Source organism: Chiloscyllium plagiosum, chromosome 22 (assembly GCF_004010195.1).
Source record: "Chiloscyllium plagiosum isolate BGI_BamShark_2017 chromosome 22, ASM401019v2, whole genome shotgun sequence".
NCBI classification, from domain to species: domain Eukaryota; kingdom Metazoa; phylum Chordata; class Chondrichthyes; order Orectolobiformes; family Hemiscylliidae; genus Chiloscyllium; species Chiloscyllium plagiosum.
The window spans coordinates 59131892-59155199 of record NC_057731.1 but is presented as its reverse complement, the minus strand read 5'-3'; the positions used below and the strand labels follow the sequence as shown (position 1 = coordinate 59155199).

At 43.4% G+C, this 23308-nt stretch overlaps 1 protein-coding gene across 1 annotated transcript in view; it reads right to left on the bottom strand.

The window, feature by feature from the left end:
- Positions 1-23308, bottom strand: part of LOC122561369 (protein kinase C delta type-like) — a 107447-nt gene that overhangs the window by 62480 nt on the left and 21659 nt on the right. The window contains exon 2 of the mRNA XM_043713126.1: positions 9519-9652. Within this exon, the coding sequence (XP_043569061.1) occupies positions 9519-9633 (115 nt within the window). The 5' untranslated portion in view covers positions 9634-9652. The remainder of the gene's footprint in view (positions 1-9518; positions 9653-23308) is intronic.

Genomic DNA, 23308 nt, shown 5'->3' with positions numbered 1-23308 from the left:
TACTTTTTGTCAATGTAATTTTTCCCCCTGAATCTTTTATACTATATTATCCCAAATAACATTGGAGCAGTCAAAATCCCCTTATTAATTACTCTCTTGCTATTTTCACATGCTTTAGTGAATTGACTGTATATCTACTCAATTGCCTGATTATTTGGAGTCTATAAAAACTGCCAATTTTTATTCCTAAATTCTACCCACAAAGCTTCCCTTTGATGACCCCTCCAAGGTATCATCCTTCGTGATTGCAGTAGCCGTCTGGCTGACTAATAATGCAACACCATCCCTAATGACTTTCAGTGTTTCTTTCAGATTTCTAGCATCTGCAGTACTTTATGTCTGAGTCAGTATTTGGGACCCTTGCTTTTCCCGACACACATTAATGATTCGGATTTCGTTGTGCAGGGGACAATTTCAAAATTTGCAGATGACAAAGCTGGGAAGAACTGTAAATTGTGAGGAGGACAATATGGAATTCCAGAAGGACACTAACAAGTCGATGGAACGGAGAAATAAGGGACAGATGAGGTTTGTGCAGAGAAGTTGGGACTAGAACAGACAAAGAATAATACAGCACAGGAACAGGCTCTTTGGCCCTCCAAGCCTGTGCTGACACATTCTGCCTTTCCAGAAGAAAACTGTCCTCACTGGATCCGTATCCTTATATTCCCTTCCTATTCATGTATCGGTCCAGGTGCTTCTTGAAACTGCTATTTTGTCTGCTTCCACCACCTCCTCTGGCAGCACATTCCAAGTACTCACCTCCCTTTGAGAGAAACACCTATCTCACACATCTTTTAAATTTCTCCCCCTTGCACCTTGAACTAGTGTCCCGTAGTAATTACCATCCCCCCCCCCCCCCACCGCACCACCACCTCCCAACCCTGGGAAAAAGCCTCAATCTTTTCACTGCATCCATACTATTCACAATCTTATAAACTTCTAATCAGATTGGCCCTCAACCTCCTGTGTCTCAGAAAAAAATCCAGCATACCAGGCAACCCCATGGTAAGTCTTGTCCGTACCCTTCCCAAAGCATCCACATCTTTCTGGTAATGTGGCAACCAAAACTATACGCAGTATTCCAACTGTGACGTAGAGTTTTATAAAGCTGCAGGATAACTTGTCTATCGTTATGCTCAATGCCCCATCCAATGAAGGCACAGGCTTTTTTTAAATTTAAAAACGACCTTATCTACCTGCGCCAACACCTTCAGTGATCTGTACACCAATACTCCCAAGGGTTCCGCCATTCATTGCATAATTTTCACCTGTACTTGACTTTCCTAAATGCATCACCTCACATTTGTACATATTAAACTCCATATGCCATTTTTCTGTCCATGCCTCCAACTGATCTATATCCTACTGTATTCGATGACAATCCTCCTCAGCATTATAGGAAGGATGCGGAAGCAGTGGAAAAGGGCGCAGAGGAGATTTACCAGGATGTTGCCTATGGAGGAAAGGTCTTATGGAGGAAAGGCTGAGGGACTTGAGGCAGTTTTTGTTAGAGAGAAGGTTGAGGGGTGACTTAAGAGACACAAGGTGATCAGAGGACTAGATAGTGTGGACAGTGAGAGTCTTTTTCCTCTGATGGTGAAGGCTAGCACGAGGTGACAAAGCTTTAAATTGAGGGGCGATAGGTATAGGACAGATGTCAGAGGCAGGTTCTTTACTCAGAGTATAAGGTTATGGAATGGCCTGCCTGCAACAGTAGTAGACTCACCAACTTTAAGGGCATTTAAATGGTCATTGGATAAACATACGGATGATAATGGAATAGCGTCGGTTAGATGAGCTTCAGATTGGTTTCGCAGGTCAGTGCAACATCAAGGGCTGAAGGGCCTGTACTGTGCTGTAATGTTCGATGTTCTAGCTGAAACTCCACTAATCTTTGTATCATCTGCAAACTTAGACCAGCTGTGTTTTCCTCCAAACCATTTATGTAGATCACAAACAGATCCTAGCACTGATCCCTGTTGAATGCCACTAGTCACAATCCTCCATTCTGAAAAGCACTCTTCCACCGCTATCTTTGGTCTATGACTAAGCCAGTTCTGTATCCATCTTGTCAGCTCACCCCAATACCAAGATACTTTGCCTTTTGTACCAGTCTGCCATGAGGGACCTTGTCAAAGGCTTTACTGAAGTCCACGTAGACAACATCAACTGCTTTTCCCTCAAATCATCTATATCACCTCCTCAAAAAACTATCACAAAACCATGCCGTCTACCGCTAAGAAGTCTATTTGTTTCTAAACGCTAATAGATTTTATCCTGCAGAATCTTTGCCAATAATTTCCCTACCACTGACATGAGACTCATAGGCCTGTCATTTCCTGGATTATCTCTGCTCCCCTTCTGAAACAATGGGACAACTTTGGCTAATCTCCAGTCCTCAGAGACCTCATCTGTGGCCAAAGAGGATACAAAATTGTCTGTCAATGCTCCAGCAATTTGTTCTCTTGCCTCCCTCAATATTCTCGAATAGATCTCTTCAGAACCCAGGGACTTATCTACAAAGACTGTTCGCCTTGGAAAGAAGGCAGCTGAGAGGAGATCTGAGAGAGGTTTTCAAAATCGTGAGCAATCTGGAAAGAGTAGATAGGAGAAACTGTTTCTGCATGTAAGAGGAACAAGAACGAGGGGGCATTAATCAATTTGAAAAGAATACAACATAGCGAAAAGTTAGGGCATGGAACGAACTGCCTAGACATATGGTGGAGGCATGTTGAATTGAGGTATTCAGGAGAGTATTGGATGATTGATTTTAATCCAAATGATGTGCAAGGGTTTTGGGGGGGGGGGGGGGGAAAGACGCGATAAGCAAGACGTTGTCCTGGGTCTTGCTGCTCATATGATGAGCCAATACAGGCCAAACGGGCTGAATGATCCCCTTGGACTATAATGTCAGTCTGTCCGTCCGTCAGTATCTGGCCACATCCCTATCTGCTGGGAATACAGTTATATTTCAGGACTATCTGAAATGAAAAATTGTTTTATTACTTGACTTTTTAGAAATTAAAGCGCATCAAGGTGGATAAATCCCCAAGCCCGATCAAGTCCATCCATCCTCGGATGTTGTGGGAAGCTAGGGAAGAAATTGCAGAGGTCCTTGCAGAGATTTTTTATTTCATCTTTAGCACAGGCGAAGTTCCAGAAGACTGGAGAGTGGTTAATATTGTTCCATTTTTTAAGAAAGATAAGCCAGGGAACTACAGGCCAGTGAGCCTGACATCAAGTTGGAGAGGATACTAAAGGACAGGATCAACCAAGGTCTGATTATGGATAGTCAGCATGGATTTGTGCACGGGAAGTCATGTCTGATAAATTTTTGAAAAACGCAAATAGGTAACAAGAGGATAGTTGAGGGTAGGACAGGGGATGTTATCAACATAGACTTTAATAAGGCCTTGAAAAGGTCATGAACAACAGGCTAATTATGAAGGTTAGTTTTCATGGGATCCAGAGACAGCTAGCTAATTGGCTTGATGATAGAAAGCAGAGGGTGATAGTTTAAGGTTGCTTCTTAGACTGGAGGCCTCTGACTAGTGGCCTGCCACAAGGGTTGGTGCTGGGATGCTGGTTATTTGATATTTACATAAATGATCTGAATGCGAATGTACTACGCATGATTATTAAGTTTGCAAATTATACAAAATTAAGAGGTATCATTGACAGCAAGGAAGATTATCAAAAATTAGAGGGATCTTGAAAAGATGGGGAAGTGGGCTGAGGATTGGCAAATGCAATTCAATACAGATAAGTGAGAGGTGCAGCACTTTGGAAAGTCAAACTAAGGTAGGACTTATACAGTAAATGGTAAGGTCCTGGGGAGTGCTGTAGAACAGAGGGACCTAGGAGAACAAAGACAGTTCTGGAATGTAGGTTTGCTCGCTGAGCTGGAAGGTTGGGTTTCAGATGTTTCGTCAACATACTAGGTAACATCAGTAAGCCTCCAGACGAAGCACTGGCGATATAGTCCGCTTTTTTGCTTACAGGTTTCCTTGGGCGGGTGACATCATTTCCGAGGTAATATCATTTCCTGTTCTTTTCCTCAGGGGTGGAAAATGGGATCCAAGTCAAAGTGTTTGTTGATAGAGTTCCGGTTGGAATGCTGTGCTTCTTGAAATTCTCGCGGGTGTCTATTGGACTTGTCCTAGGATGGATGTGTTGTCCCAGTCATAGAGTAAGAGATGTACAGCATGGAAACAGGCTCTTCTGTCCAACCCGTCCAGGTCGACCAGATATCCCAACCCAATCTAGTTCCGCCAGCACCCAGCCCATGTCCCTCAAAACGCTTCCTATTCATATACCCATCCAAATGCCTCTTAAATGTTGCAATTGTACCAGCCTCCACCACTTCCTCTGGCAGCTCCTTCCATACATGTAACAACCTCTGTGTGAAAATGTTGCCCCTTAGGTCCCTTTTATATCTTTCCCCTCTCACCCTAAACCTATGCCTCCAAGCTCTGGACTCCCCCACCCCAGGGAAAAGACTGTCAATTTATCCTATCCATGCCCCTCAATTTTGTAAACCTCTATTTGGTCACCCCTCAGCCTCCAACACTCCATGGAAAACAGCCTCAGCCTGTTCAGCCTCTCCCTATAGTTCAAATCCTCCAACCCTGGCAACATCCTTGTAAACATCTTCTGAACCCTTTCAAGTTTCACAACATCTTTCCAATAGGACGGAGACCAGAAAATTGCACACAATATTCCAATAGTGGCCTAACCAATGTCCTGTACAGCCACATGACCTCCCAACTCCTGTATTCAATACTCTGACCAATAAAGGAAAGCATACCAAACGCCTTCTTCACTATCCTATCTACCTGCGACTCCACTTTCAAGGAGCTATGAACCTGCACTCCAAGGTCTCTTTGTTCAGCAACACTCCCTAGGACCTTACCATTAAATGTATAAGTCCTGCTAAGATTTACTTTCCCAAAATGCAGCACCTCGCATTTAGCTGAATTAAACTCCATCTGCCACTTCTCAGCCCATTGGCCCATCTGGTCCAGATCCTGTTGTAATCGGAGGTAATCTTCTTTGCTGTCCACTACACCTTCAATTTTGGTGTCATCTGCAAACTTACTAACTGTATCTCTTATGCTCACATCCAAATCATTTATGTAAATGACAAAAAGTAGAGGACCCGGCACCGATCCTTGTGGCACTCCACTGGTCACAGGCCTCCAGTCTGAAAAACAACCCTCCACCACCACCCTGTCTTCTACTTTTGAGCCAGTTCTGTATCCAAATGGCTAGATCTCCCTGTATTCCAACAGATCTAACCTTGCTAATCAGTCTCCCATGGGGAACCTTGTCAAACACCTGACTGAAGTTCATATAGATCACATCTACTGCTCTGCCCTCATCAATCCTCTTTGTTACTACTTCAAAAAAGTCAAAGTGGTGCCCTTCCTCATCTGTATGTAAACATAGTAGTGAGAGAGGAGGTCAGGTCTTTTTGTGGCTAGTTGAAGTTCATGTATCCTGCTGGCTAGTTTTCTGTCCGTTTGTTACAGTTCTTGCAAGGCATTTTGTAAGTAACATTTATTTTGCTGCTGTCTGTATCGGGTCCTTCAAGTTAATTAGCTGCTGTTTTAGTGTGTTGGTGTGCTTGTGGGCTACCACGATGCCAAAAGGTCTAAGTAGTTTGGAAGTCATTTCGGAGAGGTCTTTGATGTAGGGAAGAGTGGATAGTGTTTTGTCTGCTTGTTTGGGTTTGTTGCTGAGAAAAATCAGCGGACTATGTTCGTTGGGTACCTATTCCTTTTGAATACAATGTATAAGTAATTTTCCTCTGCTCTTCATAGTTCTTCTGTGCTGCAGTGTGTAGTGGCTTATCAAAATAATGTTCGAATGCAGCTTCATTTGTGGATGTTGGATTTCTTCTGTAGTTCAGTATTTGGACTTTTGTGTTGTTTTCCTGTAGATGCTGGCTTGAAGTTCCCCATTGGCTGTTTGCTTTACTGCAACATCTAGAAATGGCAGTTTGTTGTTGTTCTCCTCCTCTTTAGTGGCTTTTATGCCAGTAAGGGTATTATTGATGGTCTTGAAGGTTTCCTCTAATTTGTTTCGTTTAATGATGACAAAGGTGTCATCCACGTAGCAGACCCAAAGTTTGGGTTGGATGATTGGCAGAGCTGTTTGTTCGAGTCTCTGCATTAGTGCCTTTGCTAAGAACCCTGATATCGAAGATCCCATGAGTGTATTTGGGTTTGTCTGTAGGTTGTTGCTGTTGAAGGTGAAGTGTGTGGTAAGGCATAGGTCCACTAGCTTGGTGATACTGTCCTTGCTGATGAAGTTGGTGTTTGGTGTAGGTGTCTTTGGTTCTTCTAATAGTGTAGTCAGTTTCCTTGGCCAGGATGATGTTGATGGAGGTGAACAGAGAATTCCTAGAAGCATGACATTCCAACCAGTATTGTAAAATCAACAAACACATTGACTTGGATTCCATTTACCACCCCCGAGAATAAAAAAAAACAGGAAATGACATCACCAACCCATGGAAACCTAAACACAAATAAAAAGGAGGCCATACCATCAGTGCTTTATCCAGAGGCTCACTGATGTTACCTAGTATAAAACCGAACCTTCCAGCTCAGTGAGCAAACCTAAATCCAGAACCTCAATCTGAGCTACAAATCTTAAAACTTGCTAAGGACATAGTTCTTTGAAAATGACATGACAGGTTGTCAGGCTGCTGAAGGCAGCATTTAGCATGTTGATTTTTGTCTGTCAAAGCACTGAGTGTAGAAGTTGGAACATTATGTTATAGTTGTATAAATAATTGGTGAGGCTTCATTTGAAATATTGTGTACAGTCTTGGTCACCCTATTATAGGAAAAACTTAAACTGGAAAGTGTGCATAGAAGATTTACAAGGGTACTGCCAGGACAAGTAGGCATGAGTTATAGAGAGAGGTTGGCCAGGATAGGAATTTGTTCCTTGGGACATAGGAGAATGAGGGGTGTCCTTATTGAGGTGTATAAAAATTATGAGGGATATAGATAGGATGAATGCATATAGTCTTTTATCCCAGGGATGGGGGAATTGAAAACAAAAGAGCAGGGGTTTAAGGTAAAAGGGGAAAGATTTAACAAGGACCTGAGGGGCAATTTCTTCACACAGAGAGTGGTGTATATATGGAATGGGCTGCCAGAGAACAGGCAGGTATAACAGCAACATTTTAAAAACATTTGGATAGGTGCATGGATGGGAAGGGTTGAGGGATATGGACCAAATGCAGGTAATTGGAACTAGCTGAGTGGGCACCATGGTCAGCACGGACCAGTTTGGGCCAAAGGGCCTGATAACGTGCTGTATTACTCTATGACTCGAAGCTAGAAGCTGCATGCCATTTTTACTGAAAAGACTTTGAAAGTTTTGCATAGTTGCTTCTCCAACAAGAAATGGAGTTTATGATCTTCACACCTGTTTTCCCATTAAGAGAGAGGATTAAGGGCCCTAATGTTCATGCTGGTCTAGCAACTCTCTCCAAAATTAGTTCTGCTCTACAGACCAAGGATCAGAGTAAAAAAGACATGCTAGAGAACACAAGACTCTCTTGAATTCTTAATCTCAGCAGAAGCCCCTGGGAACCGGAGACTTTTCAAATACCAATTCCCCCTGTACAGGCTGAAAGATTGGGCTGTCATGTTCTGAAGAATCAAACATACACCATTAACTCTTCAGCTTCATCAACAGGAAAAGACAACATGAGAAGTCATCACATTCTATCCCTGACCTAAAAGGAGTCATTTTTACCCAAGAATAAAATAATCCATCACATTTGCAGAAACCGGAATTTTTGAATTTTAAGCTTATGTCTAGGTGTGGAATTAAAGCGATAGAGTTTTAATTCCAGATTACATTTTAATCGGCATTTGCCAGTTGCTTTAAGAATAAGCTGCAGTTACAAAAATCAGATTATTTTGGATTCATTAAAAGAAGCCTGGGGGACCTTGCTCTTGTTCTGGATCAAGTACAAAAGAGAAGCAACTGGCCATTTTGGTGATTGAATCACGACATTTACACAGGCAGCTGGTGGAGCAGTGGGACTTCAGCACATTCCTCCAGTCACAGTAATATCATTGAGAACAAACTACTTAAAAGCAGAAGTAGGCCATCCAGCTCTTTGAGCTTTTTATTAGTTTCCATTTCAACTACCACCTTCCTATTTACCCCTGTTGCCCGTTGATCCCCTTACCTAAAAAGGGATCTATCCACAACTATCCACACTTTAAAAATATTCAATGAGCCCACCTTCAAAAGCTGCACACTCAAAATGCATTTGCATCTGTCTTGAAAAGGTTACTCCAAATTTTTAAGCTGTGCCTGATCGTTCTCTTTCTGCCAAAAAACAGTTTTTCCAATTTATTTTTAACTATTGTGATTACTCAGCCATCGTTCTTTCGATCTTGTGATATTCCTGACAGTCACTAACCTCCACTCCCTACTTTGTCTTCACACTGTAATTACTAAATCACACTCAACTGGGAGTGTCTCACATTAGAGGTCAGAAACTTCCCTTTAAACCCACAAACAATTCGAGGAGCCCAAGACCATGGCTGCTGCTTAGTTCAATTCCCAATGATGCCACCAAACAACACAGAAAACAGGGGTAGAAGTAGGCATTTAGACCTTCGAGTCTGATCCACCTTTCATTAGGATCAAGACTTAGGATTAGAGAATTAGACTCCCCAGTCACCAGGAACATCCTATGTTTACCTAGTCTAGTCCCAGTCAGAATTTTATATGTTTCTATAAAGAACCCCTCATTCTTCTAAAGTTCAGAGAATATAGTCCAAACCACTGCAGTCTGGCTTTATACACCAGTTCTGCCATCCCAGGAATCAGTCCAATGAACCTGCACTACACTCCCACCAATGCCAGAACATCCTTCCTCAGAAGGAAAGCAAAATCTGCAAATTATACTCCAGCTGTGGTCTCACCAAGATACTGCGTTGTTGCAGCAAGGCATCCCTGCTCTTGTACTTGAATCCTCTCACTACGAAGACTAAATTGCCATTTACCTTCTTTACCACATACTACACCTACTTGTTTTGGTGATTGATAGGAGAGGACACCTAGACCTCATTGCACTCCCCTTTCCTAATCTATTGCCATTTAGATAATAATCTGCCTTCCCGCTCACTCAGCCTAAAATCATTTAAACATCTCTGCTTACTCCTCACAGATCACCTTCCCACTCAGCTCGGAGTCCTCTGAAAATGTGGCGATATTACATACAGATCCCTTATCTAAATTAAGAATAATCCATGTGACATTGCTTGTCAGGAAGTATCCTGATCCATAACCTGAAATTCTGATCAGATCAGAATGTGCACATCTAGTTCTCACAGTACCCCACCTGATATGGCAGGAATGGGTTGGCATTACCCTGCCCCCTCTAGAAGAGGCAGGGACTCCCTGCTAACTCCCCAGACTGTAGTGAAGGAGGGGGGATCCCTTTCCTTGAAGCTCAGAGCTACAACCTTTCATACCTGTTGTCAAGGCTTCCTTCACCTTTACAGCAACGAACGGCGGAAGAGGGTCCGCTGAATTCACCATGGAACCCACCTCATAGGAATTAAACGAGAGGCGAAGAAATGGAGCCATGACTCAAATGGAGGAGAATCTGGGTAGCAAGAAAAAACAAAATTCAAATCATGCAAACTCAAAGGTCCTTAAAATCAAAGCTTTAATGACAATCAATCCCAAGGATTTACAGACTATTCAGGAAGTTATACCGAAGGCAGAATCCATACATTTACAAACACTGGCATTTCTGTGGAAACTGAGTCAGGGATCTGATTCAGGAAAACAAAACAGAAACAAACACCAGAACCATATCCCAGTGTTATAGAGTGACAGACACTACTCTCCAGTACTTTACCCCAGAGTTATACAGTTACAGACCCGTCCCCATCAGTATTGTAACCCAAGCATCATACAGTGGCAGACCTCACATTGACTTCTAGCAGAAGAACATGGTCATTTTAAAATCTTCAGCTTTTTTTTCCCCCAAAACTTTTCCGTGGCCTCATTGACCTGTCTTTCAAGTCTCCTCTGGCCCTATAATCCTCCAGGAGCGCTGCGTTCATTGAAGTCTAGATTATTGCCACCCAGTTGTAAACAGTCCAGTTGCCTTGGTCCTTAACTGTGAACTCCAATGTTTTCTCTCATCCAATTTAAGTTGATGTTTATTTTAAACACCATTGACCAAAGTTTTGGTGCATTACCACCATCCTGATAGCTCAGTTTCAAACTTGGCTCAATAAGCCTACTGTTAAACCCCTTTTTAAAAAAAATCCCAGGGCATTATGCAAATGCAAGTGTTGTTGTATGCAGTGAAGTTGGGTCTGTCTCTAGCCAATGAACCCCTGCAACATTACTACCTCACCCCCTTGCCCCAAAATGGGCACTGTACTTGCTCTTTGCTGGTGGGTTTCAGGCAGGAACAGGCAGCATGCTGTGTGTCAGCATTGCCACAGACATGGAATTTCACAGAATTCCAGTGATGAAACATTGCAACACAGTAAGGTCACTGCAGCAGCCAGGAGGGCTTGAGCTGAGAATCAGGAAACTGTCAAAGGCACTAGTATCCCTAACTGAAAGACTCATTCACAAATGCAACATTTGTATCCCATTTCTGTTTGGCAAAAGCCCTGTAACAAATGGCTAATAAACAGTATGGGTGGAATGAGCACAATGTATGGCAGAATGTGGTTCAAGGGGAGGTAAGAGATAGTTTTGGGTGTTGAGAACATGTTGATCACATTTTCTGACTGCATGGAGGTGATGGACAGCACCTCAAGCATCTACTTCAGCCCTTATTATTGAAGCAAACAAACTGGCACCATGGAGTTCAGAGGTGCATGCTTTTAATGAGAACTCTAAATAAACAGAAACTTGTATAAAAGTTCCAGTGAGGCCACAGCTGGAGCACGCTGTATAATCCTGGTTGCCACTGTAGGACAGATGGCATTGCAGTGGAGGAGGTGCAAAAGGAGATTCACCAGGAAATTACCTGGATGGAGCATTTCAGTGAAGAAGAGAAACTGGATGAACTCAGGTTTCTTTATCTGTGGAGCAGAGGAAGCTGAGGGGAGGTGTCTAAGGTTATGAGGGACATGGATAGGTAGATAGGAAACACTATTCCCTTTGGTCAAAGGGATTAATAACATGGGACCAGATTATTAAAGGTGAAAGGCAGAAGGTTGAGAGAGAATTTGGAGGGAAACCTCTGGAATGTAGGGAGGGTAATTGAAGGAAACCTCAACCCTTAAAAAGGTACTTGGGTAAGCACTCGAAATATCATAACATCTAATGCTGTGGGCCAAGTGCAGGAAATGAGACTAGTGTAGAAAGGCCAGCACAGGGTTTATAGGCCGAGGGGGCCTCTTCTGTGCTGTATTACCTTGTGTTTCTGTAAAAGTGTGGAAAGACAGACTCCAGTTCACTCCTTCAGCTGAACCAGATCAACTTGTGGGACAGAGGGTGGAACAGGAAAGAGACAGAAAAAAAATGTTTTGAGTGGGCAGGAATAATCTCCATTTCAGCATTCTCATTCACACACTTAGTTTCACTGGCATTTGGTGGCAGGCCTCACACTTGCCCCAACAGCTCTTCTCTCTCTATGACAGAGCCCCTCCTCAATTCCTCTCAAACCCCCTTCCTCACCCTCAAGTATTACATGTTGCAACAACTGGCAAGGTAACAAGGAGGATTTAAGAAGTTGATTGTACAATCTGAAGGAATCAACTTGTGATTGAAGATACTCAAATGTAGGTAACAAAAACAGAAAATTTGCAAAGCAACTCAGACTGAGCAGCTAGAAAACCCTTCAAAAACCAGAGTATCAAACTGTCATCCCAAATTCAAAAATGCCTCTCTGCATAATCCTGACCCATGATCCCCCACCACAAACAACAATACCCCAGGCAACAACAATATAGAAATCATCCCGCACCCCCGACACCGAACTGTCCAGTCCTCCCACAGCAATGAACCATAATCCAGTTTCGACAAAAAGGAAAGCGGAGCCATCCCACTCTCATTGAGGAGAGAACGCAGACAGATCAGACAGCATTCCAAAACAACAGACTGAACAACATGTTCACACTGTCCCCCCCTCAAACACTCCTAGGTCAGAGACAGCAATACCCGGGGTTAGATGGTTTGAAGGATATTTCCAATTTCAACAGCTGTTTCAAGGAATGTCTGAGTAAAGTTTGCAATTTTCACAGGGGTCCACCTCCTATCCATAGAGGTAGACAGAGGTCACTCCTCACTACTGTTTGCAAAGGAACATCGAAGCTGTGTGAAGCCAAGGGCGTTTAATAACAGGCGCAATGCCTGGGAGTCAGTGAGCTCAAGCTCAAATGGAAATGGCTCAATTTTGAGATCCAGAAAAAGTTGGAGAACATAGACTCCATGTCCACCCGTGTCAGGGGGCCATGATTCACATCCTACACGAGGCTGAAGTGCAAAATTCATGCACATCCTCTTACTGCAGGACTGACATGATTGGGGTGTGAGCATAAAAGATTACAGCAAGACCAGTGTCCTCTCTGGTGGATGTTGAAAAGCACAGGTCTTGTTTCAAACATACACAATACATTGAAGATGAACAGTACCATTCACTCTGGATGATGATTTGCTGGTATAGATTTAATGTTGTTTTGATGGTACAGGCACAGTGGGCCATAGGGCCTCTACTTTACTGTAGTATTCTATTAAAGAATCTTTAGCCAGAGGTCACGAGTGAGTGGTCCATCTCCGCCTCCTCCAGTAATCCCCAGATTCGCAGATACCAGTCTTCAGCCAATTTGACTCACAGTGATAACAAGAAATGGCTGGATGCACTGGATACTGCAAAGGCTATGGACCTTGAATACATTCCAGCAATAACATACCAAAAGACATAGGAATAGAAATTAGGCCATTCAGCCCATTGAGTCTGCTCTGCCATTCAATCATGGCCGATTAGTTTCTCAACCTCATTATCCTGCTTTTTCCCTGTAACTCTTGACAATCAATAACTTATTTATCTCTTTTTAAAGGTATTCAATTACCTGACCTCCACACCCTTCTGTGGCAATTCACCCCTTTAGCTTCTCCTTAGCTCCATTCTAAAAAGGTCTTTCAGCTGTGCCCTCAGGTCTTTGTCTCTCCTGTCAATGGAATCATTTTCCCAACATCCACTTTGTCGAGGCCATTCAGTATTCTGTAAATTTCAATCAATCAGAGCCCCCTTCATCCTTCTAAACTCAGAGTACAGACCCAGAGTTCTCAAATATTTCTCTTAATACTGAAGACTTGCGCCAGATCTTGTACAATAACATTGGCATCTACCTGACAATGTGGAAAATTGCCCAGGTATGTCCTGTACACAACAAGCAGGACAAATCATAAAAAGGTCACAAGTGGGGATGTTCACCAAAGATTGACAATGTTCAGCATCATTCATGGCAGTACATGTTCAAATGCAACAAGATCTGGACAATGTGCAGATTTGGATTGACAGGTGGCAAGTCACTTTTTTTAAAAAAATCATTCACAGGATGAGGGTGTCTCTAGCTGGGCCAGCATTTATTGCCTATCCCCAATTGCCCAGAGAGCAGTTAACAGTCAACCACAGTGGCCTCCATGTGACTCCAGTCAGCCAAGTATGGCAGTTTCCTTCCCTATAGGACATTACTGAACCAGATGGGAGTTTTCTCTCCCAACAATCAACAATGGTCAGGATTAGACTCTTTCTTGCAGACTTATTGTATTCAAATTCCACTATCTTCCATGGCAGGATTCAAACTCAGGACCCCAGAATATTCCCTGTGTCTCAGGATCAACTGTCTAGTGATAATACCACTAAGCCATCACCTCCCCATACAAATGCTAGGCAATGACCATCGCCAACAAAAAACACAATCTAACCATCACCCCTTGACATTTACTGACATCGTCATCACTAAGCCCCCACTAACAACATACTGAGGGTTACCATAGACCAGAAACTGGAGTAAAAATCCAAACATCTGCAGACACTGGAAATCAGAAAAAAAAACAAATTGCTGGAAAAAACTCATCGGGTCTGGCAGCATCTGAGGAGAGAAAAAGTTAACATATCAGGTCCAATGACCCTTCTTCAGAAGAATTGTTTTTGTTTCAGACAAGAAACTGAACTTGACCTGTTACATAAGTATAGAGGCTAGGGATATTGCGGAGAGTAACTCACTTCCTAAGTTCAAAAAGCTTGTGCACCATCTACAAGGCACAAGTCAAGAGTGTGATGGAATACTCTCCATTTGCCTGGAGGTATGTAGCTCCAGTAACACTCAAGAAGCTTGACACTATCCAGGACAAAGCAGCCTGCTTGATTGGCACCCCAACCATAAGTATCCCCTCCCTCCACCACCAACACGCAGTAGCAGCAGTGTGTGCTGTCCACAAGTTGCTCTGCAGAAATTCAAAGATCCTCAGACAGTAACTTCCAAACCCACAGCCACTTCCATCTAGAAGGACAAGGACGACTGATCCACGAGAACGCCCTCTCCCTGCAAGTTCCCCTCTGAGCCACTCACCATCCTGACTTGCAAATAGATCACTGTTCCTTCACTGTCGTTGGGTCAAAATCCTGGAATTCCCTCCCTAACAGCATTGTGGGTCAACCGACAGCACACAGATTGTGGCAGTTCAAGAAGGCAGCTCACCACAACCTTCTCAAGGGGCAGGCAATAAGTGTTGCTCCAGCCAGCAATGCCATTAATGAATGAAGAAAAACTCAATTCCTCTGGGATGTTACACCGGAGGGTATAATTTCACAGAATTCACAATGGCTTAGATTTCCAGAGCTATTTAATGTCAATCTGCATCAGTTTTTATGTGAATCTGGGCAGGGCCGGCCTCTGGTTGATTTAAGCTCTCTATCACAGCCTAGACCTTCTAAGGCAACCAGACAACTCAGTTACCACCTGGCTATCAGCTAACACATGACAAAACTAAGACTGCTGCTTCCTGTTCTAGCTACCAACTGGATAATTAAGTCTCAGATTCAGAAAAGACAAGGCACCAGCTTAATTTTGAATTCATTGATAAATAGTTCAAAAATTGAATCAAATTAAGTCAAATAATGGAAAGATGGGTTTAGTTGCATGGAAAATTATGGAAATTTTTTTTAGGGTAGTGGTTCTCAGGGGAAGTTAAGATTCCAGATCAAGTAATAGAACAGAGTATGGAAAGGATCTGAAATCTAACTTCAGGCACAGCAGATAAGGGGATAATTAGGAGAAGGGGCGCAGTCAATGCAGGATGGAGGGTGTTGTAGTTAAATGCACACAGTATACAAAACAAGGTAAATGAGGCCATAGCTCAGATGGAAATTGGCAGGTATAATGTTGTGGATATCAAAAATGTGGGCGGCACGGTGGCACAGTGGTTAGCACTGCTGCCTCACAGCGCCTGAGATCCGGGTTCAATTCCCGCCTCAGGCGACTGACTGTGTGGAGTTTGCACGTTCTCCCAGTGTCTGCGTGGGTTTCCTCCGGGTGCTCCGGTTTCCTCCCACAGTCCAAAGATGTGCAGGGTCAGGTGAATTGGCCATGCTAAATTGCCCGTAGTGTTAGGTAAGGGGTAAATGTAGGGGTATGGGTGGGTTTCGCTTCGGCGGGTCGGTGTGGACTTGTTGGGCCGAAGGGCCTGTTTCCACACTGTAATGTAATCTAAGTAAATCTAATCTAAAAATCTAAGTGACTGCAAGGGGATCAGGACTGGGGGCTTAAGATTCAGGCATACTCATCCTATTGAGGGGGCAGCAGATGGGCAGAGGGAACAGGGTTGCTTTGATAGTAAGAAATAAAATTAGATTGATAGCAAGTGGTCAAAGACATAGAATCTGTGGGGGGTGGGGCAAAGAGTTGAGGAACCTCAAAAGGAAAGAGATAGACCCTAATGGGAGTTGTGTCTAGACTCTGAGCAGCAGTCAGGATGTAAAGAAGAAAATAAATCAGGAAATGAATAGGGAAGTATGAAAGGCAGTGTTACAATCATTGGGAGAACTTCAACATACAGGTGGACTAGAAAGACAAAACAAAATCAGGCTGGTAGCAGAACTTGAAAGAAAATGAATTCAAAATATCGTCAAGATGGCTTTTTTACAGCAGTTTGTTGCAGAGCCCACTTGGAAACAGGCACTTCTAGATTTGGTGATGAGACAGACTTGATTAGGAAGCTTAAAGATGAAGAAACCCCCAGGGAAGCAGTGACCATAGTATGACAGAATTCACCTTATAGTTTCAGAGGGAGAAGACCGAATCAGATGTAAAGGTATTACAATGGAGTAAAGGGAACGACAACGACAAAGGGAGGAACTGCCAGAGTTCACTGTGTCATAGATGTACAGTATGGAAACAGACCCGTCAGTCAAACTCACCCATGTTAACCAGATATCCTCCGAAATCTAGTCCCATTTGCCAGCATTTGACCCATATCAGTTTACAACATTTAAAAAGCCATCTGGATGGGGTAGATGATTAGGAAGAATTTTATCATACCAGCCTCCATAACTTCTGGCAGCTCATTCTACAGATGGACCACGCTCTATGCGAAGAAGTTGCCCCTTTAAAGTCCCTTTTATACCTTTCCCCTGAAACCTACATCTTCTAGTTTTATATTCCCCCACCCCGGGGAAAAGACCTTGCCTATTTACCCTATGTATGCCCCTCATGATCTTATAAACCTCTATAAGGTCATGCCTCAGCCTCCGACATTCCAGGGACAATAGCCCCAGCCTATTCAGTGTCTCTATAATTCAAACCAATAAAAATGGGTTTGAGGCGGCACAGTAGCTTTGTGGTTAGCACTGCTGCCTCACAGCACAAGGGATCTGGGGTTTAATACTAGCCTCAGGCGACTGTCTTTGTGGAGTTTTCACATTCGCCCAGTGTCTGCTTGGGTTTCCTCCCATAATCCGAAGTTGTGCAGGTTAGGCGAATTGGCCATGCTAAATTGCCCAGTGTTCAGGGACGTATAGGTTAGGTGCATTAGTCAGGGGTAAATATATAAAATAGGGTAGGGGAATGGGTCTGGCTGGGTTAATCTTCAGACGGTCAGTGTGGACCTGCTGGCCGAAAGGTCTGTTTCCACACTGTAGGGATTCTTTGATTTATTTCTAACCTGAGCAACATCCTTGCAAATCTTTTGAATCTTTTCAAGATTCACAACATCCTTCCCATAGCAGAGAGACCAAAATTGCACACAATACTCCAAACTAATGTCCAGCACAGCCGCAGCATGACCTCCCAACTCCTACACTCAATGCTCTGACCAATAAAGGCAAGCATACCAAACGCCTTTTCACTATCTTGTCTGCCTACAACTCCACTTTCAAGGAATTATGAACCTGCACTCCAAAGTGTCTTTGTTCAGCAACACTCCCAGGACATTACCATTAAGTGCATAAATATTGCCCTGATTTGCCTTTACAAATTTATCCCCACATTTATCTAAAATCCATCTACCATTCCCCAGCCCATTGGTCCATCTAATAAAGATCCACCACACCTTCAATTTTAGTGTCATCTGCAACTTACTAACCATAATTATGTTTACATCCAAATCATTTATACAAAATGAAGAAAAGCAACAGGCCTAGCACCGATCCTTGTGACACACAGCTGGTCACAAGCCTCCAGTCTGAAGAACAACCCTCTACCACCACCCTCTCTTGTACCTTCCAGCCATTTCTGTACCCAAATGGCCAGTTCTCCCTGTATTCCATGTAATATAACCTTTCTAACTAGTCTAGACCATAAGACTATAAGACATGAGGAACCTTGTCAAGCACCTTACAGAAATCCATATTGATCACAGCCACTGCTCTGCCCTCATCAATCCTCTTCGTTACTTCAAATAACTCAATCACTTTGGTGAGAAGGGAAGCCTAGCAGGGAAGAGGGTGATGCAGCAATGGCAGGTGTCTCTGGGGGTAATTGAGGAGGCAAAGCAGAAATTAATCCCAAAGAAGAAACATCATAAAAGAAAGATGAGGCAGCCACAATGGACAAGGAAAGTCAGGGACAGCATAAAAGAAAAAAATAAAAAGCACACAGAGTGGTGAAGATCAGTCTGAAGTCAGAGGATTGGGAAGCGTTTAAAAACTAGCAGCGGACAACTACAAAACAAAAATAGGTGGGGAGGGGGAAGAAAAATGTGGGCTAGAATCATATAGATAAGAAGGTGAAGAGGGGCAAGAGAAGACATTGGACAAGTGGAAAATGAGACTGGAGTAGTAGTAAATGGGAAATAAAGAAATGGCGGAGGAACTGAACAGATAATTTGCATTACTTTTTTTTTGAAAAGTAGGAGACACCAGCAATGTACCAGAACTTCGAAAGAGTCAGGCACAGAGGTGAGTGTGGTAGCTGTCACTAAAAAGGTGCTGGTGAAGCTGAAGAGGTGTAAAGGTGGATCAATCTTCCAGACCATATGGACTACACTCTAGCGTTCTGAATGGAGATAGCTGAGGAGATTGTAGAGGCATTGGTGGCAATCTTTCAGGAATCGCTGAGATCAGGGAGGGTCTAACAGAACCAGAAAATGTATCATGCAATATCCCTGTTTAAGTATGAGAGGGAGACAGTAGACAGGAAAATGGTTGGCTCAACTCTGTCACAGAGTCAGAGATGTACAGCATGGAAACAGACCCTTATGTCTGATTCATACATGCTGACCAAATATCCTAAATTAATCTCGTCCCATTTACCAGCACTTGGCCCATAATCCCTTTAAACCCTTCATATTTACAGCATGGCGGCACAGCCTCAGGTGACTGTGTCATGTTTGCACATGCTCCCAGTGTCTGCATGGGTTTCCTCCGGGTGCTCCGGTTTCCTCCCACGGTCCAAAGATGTGCAGGTTAGGTGAATTGGCCATGCGAAGTTGCCCATAGTGTTTTAGAGATGTGTAGGGTAGGTGCATTAGTCAGGGGAAACAAAATAAATAGGGTAGACGAATGGGTCTGGGTGGGATACTCTTTGGAGGGTCAATGTAGACTTGTTGTGCTGAATGGCCTGTTTCCACACTGTCGGGATTCTATGAAAAAATTGGTTATCGATTGAGCTGGAGAGACATGGCATAGCCTGCCGTGTACAGGGCAAGGCAGAATAGAACATCACCATGTTCAGTCCTTAGTGCATGACCTGTAACTCACTCAGCCCCCCAGAATGGATTAGATTAGACTACTTACAGTGTGGAAACAGGCCCTTCGGCCCAACAAGTCCGCACCGACCCGAAGTGCAACGTACCCAGACCCATTCCCCTACATTTACCCCTTCACCTAACACTATAGGCAATTTAGCATGGTCAATTCACCTAACCTGCACATTTTGTTTTGGATTGTAGGAGGAAACCAGAGCAGGAAAAGGAACAAAATTATTTTCCAGTGACCCCTGCTGCTGCTGCCACCATGTACAGTTAACCACAGCTGACAAGGGAAATTAAGCTACATTAGAAAGGAGGCAGCTCATAATGTTTCCCAAAAAAAGTATAAGACTGAGGATTGGGAGCATTTCACAATTCAGCAAAAGACGACCAAGAAACTAAAAAGAAAGGGAGAATAGACCTTAAACATTAAAAACAAACTATGAAAGCTTTTCTCAGTATATAGAAAGGAAAAGGCTAACAAAGGCAAACGCAGATCTATTATCAGCAGAGGCAGGAGAATTTATCATGCAAAACAGTAGAGAAATCTAATAATTACTTTGTGTTTATCTTTATTAAGAGACTATATATCAGCCAGTGAGAAAAAAAAGTTGAAAGTAGTGTTAGTTAAGAGGTTGTGTTGGAGAAATGAAATGGGACTGAAAATTGACAGATCCCTGGAACCCAATAATCTACACAGTGAGTGCTAAACTAGGTGACTATACAGTTAGTAAATGAATTGGTGACCATCCAAAATGCGGATTCTAGAACAGTGACTACAGATTGAAAAGTTCCAAACATAATCCAATATTTAAAGAGAGTGACAGGGCGAGGGCTTAGATGTCTGGAGTTGGGAAATCTGGAACCTATTATAAAAGGTCTGTTATTTGAACATTTAGAAAATAATGAACTGAATTGGACAGAACTAAAGCTGGATTTGTGAAGGGGGAAATCATATTTGACAATCATGAGCAAGAGGCTTTTGAGCATGACACAAGCAGAATAAATGCATGAGAACCACTGGAGAACATGCAGAGGACTTTCAATAATAAGAACAGACCATATAGGATAAAGGTGTAGTGCACTGATATAGGATAAAGGTGTAGTGCACTGATATAGGATAAAGGTGTAGTGCACTGATATGAATTGAAAACTGGTTAACACAGAAAGCAGAGTAGCAATAAATGGATCATTCAGTTACAGACTGCAACTGATGGACATTGACTGACAGATGCAGAGCTGGGCTGGGCTGAGAAGTGGCAAACGGAGTTCATCCTGGGAAAGTATGAAGTGATTTCATTTTGGAAGGTCAAGTTTGAATGCAGATTACTGGAATAAAGGCAGGATTCCTGGCAGTGTGAAGACAAAATGGAATCTTGTGGTCCAAGTCTGTAGATCCCTCAAAGTTGCCATCCAAATAGATAGCTTTAAGGCGCATGGTGTTTTGGCTTAAACTCAATCCCTCTGCTTATTTAAGAGCTGCAAGGTTATGCTGCAGTTCTATAGAGCCTGAGTTAGACTATACTTGGAATATTGTGTCCAGTTCTGGTCACTTTCATATAGGAAGGAATATGGAAGCTTTAGAGAATTTGCAGAGGAGATTTACCAGGATGCTGCCTGGACTGGAGGGTGTGTCTTATGAAGAAAGGTTGAAGGAGCTAGTGCTTTTCTCATTAGAGCAAAGAAGCATGAGGGGTAACTTAAATAGAGGTGTTCAAGATGATGAGAGGCATCGATAGAGTGATAGCCAGAAGATTTGCTTTTTTCCCAGGGCGGAAATGGTTATCACGAGGGGGCATAATTTTAAGGTGATTGGAGGAAGGTTTAGGGGAGATGTCAGAGGTAGATTCTTTACACGGAGTGGTGGGTGCATGGAATGGTAGTTGAATCAGTTACATGAGGAGAAAGTGATCTGCAGCATCTGCAGTCCTCAGAGTCGAACAGTGTGGTGCTGGAAAAGCACAGCTGGTCAGGCAGCATCCGACAAGCAGGAGAGTCGACATTTCGAACATAAGCTTGATTTTTTTTTTAAAAGCAGAGTTGTAACAAATGGAGGAAGGCTCGCTCCTGTAGAGGGACCAAAAGGATTTTGGGTTATTAGTCCAGAACTTTGAAGGCAATTCCCCAGGATAATGAGGCTAGTCTTTTTAAATAAACTAATAGGGTTGGAAGATTCATCTGAAGCTGTAGAATTTAAAAGTCAGCACATAATGATGAGCATTTATAGAACTCGAGAGCTATTAGGGCAATTTCCTTTATTGGTCAGAATATTGAGTGCAGGAGTTGGGACGTCATGTTGCTGAGGTCAACAGTGGTTAGGCCACTGTTGGAATATTGCGTGCAATTCTGGTCTCCTTTCTATCGGAAAGATGTTGTGAAACTTGAAAGGGTTCAGAATTTGTTGAATTCAACCTCCACCACTTCCTCTGGCAGCTCATTCCATACATGTACCACCCTCTGCGTGAACCAACACTGACCCTCGAGGTACACCACTAGGAATTGGACTTCAGGATAAACATTTCCCATCAACCATCAACCCCTCTCTCTTCTTTCAGCAAGCCAATTACTGATCCAAACTGCTATATCTCCCACAATCCCATTCTTCCAGATTTCAGTTCAGAAAAGATTTACAAGGATGTTGCCAGGTTTGGAGGATTTGAGGTACAGGGAGGGGCTGAACAGGCTGGGGCTGTTTTCCCTGGAGCGTCGGAGGTGAGGGGTGACCTTATAGAGGTTTACAAAATCATGAGGGGCATATATAGGATAAATAGACAAAGTCTTTTCCCTGGGATGGGGGAGTCCAGAACTAGAGGGCACAGGTTTAGGGTGAGAGGGGAACGATATAAAAGAGACCTAAGGGGCAACGTTTTCACAGAGTGGAACGTGTATGGAATAAGCTGCCAGAGGAAGTGGTGGAGGCTGGTACAATTGCAACATTTAAAAGGCATCTGGATGGGTATATGAATAGGAAGGGTTTGGAGGGATTATGGGCCAGGTTGGGGAGTCCAAATCTAGAGGGCAGAGATTTACGGTGAGAGGGGAAAGACATAAAAGAGACCTAAGGGGCAACTTTATCATGCAGGTGCTGGCAGGTGGGACTAGATTGGGTTGGGATATCTGGTCCGTCTTGACTGACGCATCTGTTTCCATGCTGTACATTTCTATACTTCTTCAAAGAGATTATGCTCAAACCATCGACTCTCCTGCTCATTGGATACTGCCTGACCAGCTGTGCTTTTCCAGCACCACACTGAGTCAGATACATTAGACAATAGATGCAGGAGTAGGCCATTCTGCCCTTCGAGCCTGCACCGCCATTCAATATAATCATGGCTGATCATTCCTAATCAGTATCCTGTTCCTGCCTTATCTCCATAACCCTTGATTCCACTATCTTTGAGAGCTCTATCCAACTCTTTCTTAAATGAATCCAGAGAGTGGGCCTCCACTGCCCTCTGGGGCAGAGCATTCCACACCGCCACCACTCTCTGGGTGAAGAAGTTTCTCCTCATCTCTGTCCTAAATGGTCTATCCCGTATTTTTAAGCTGTGTCCTCTGGTTCGGCACTCACCCATCAGTGGAAATATGTTTCCTACTGCCAGAATGTCCAATCCTCTCAATCTTGTACGTCTCAATCAGATCCCCTCTCAATCTTCGAAACTCAAGGGTATACGAGCCCAGTCGCTTCAGTCTTTCAGTGTAAGGTAATCCTGCCATTCCAGGAATTGACCTCGTGAATCTGCGCTGCACTCCCTCAATAGCCAGAATGTCTTTTCTCAAATTTGGAGACCAGAACTGCACACAGTACTCCAGGTGTGGTCTCACCAGGGCCCTGTACAGCTGCAGAAGAACCTCTTTGCTTCTATACTCAATTCCTCTTGTTATGAAGGCCAGCATGCTATTAGCCTTCTTCACTACCTGCTGTACCTGCATGCTTGCCTTCACTGACTGGTGTACAAGAACACCCAGATCCCTCTGTACTGCCCTTTACATAAATTGATTCCATTGAGGTAGTAGTCTCCCTTCCTGTTCATGTCACCAAAGTGGATAACCATACATTTATCCACATTAAACTGCATCTGACCACTCACCTAAC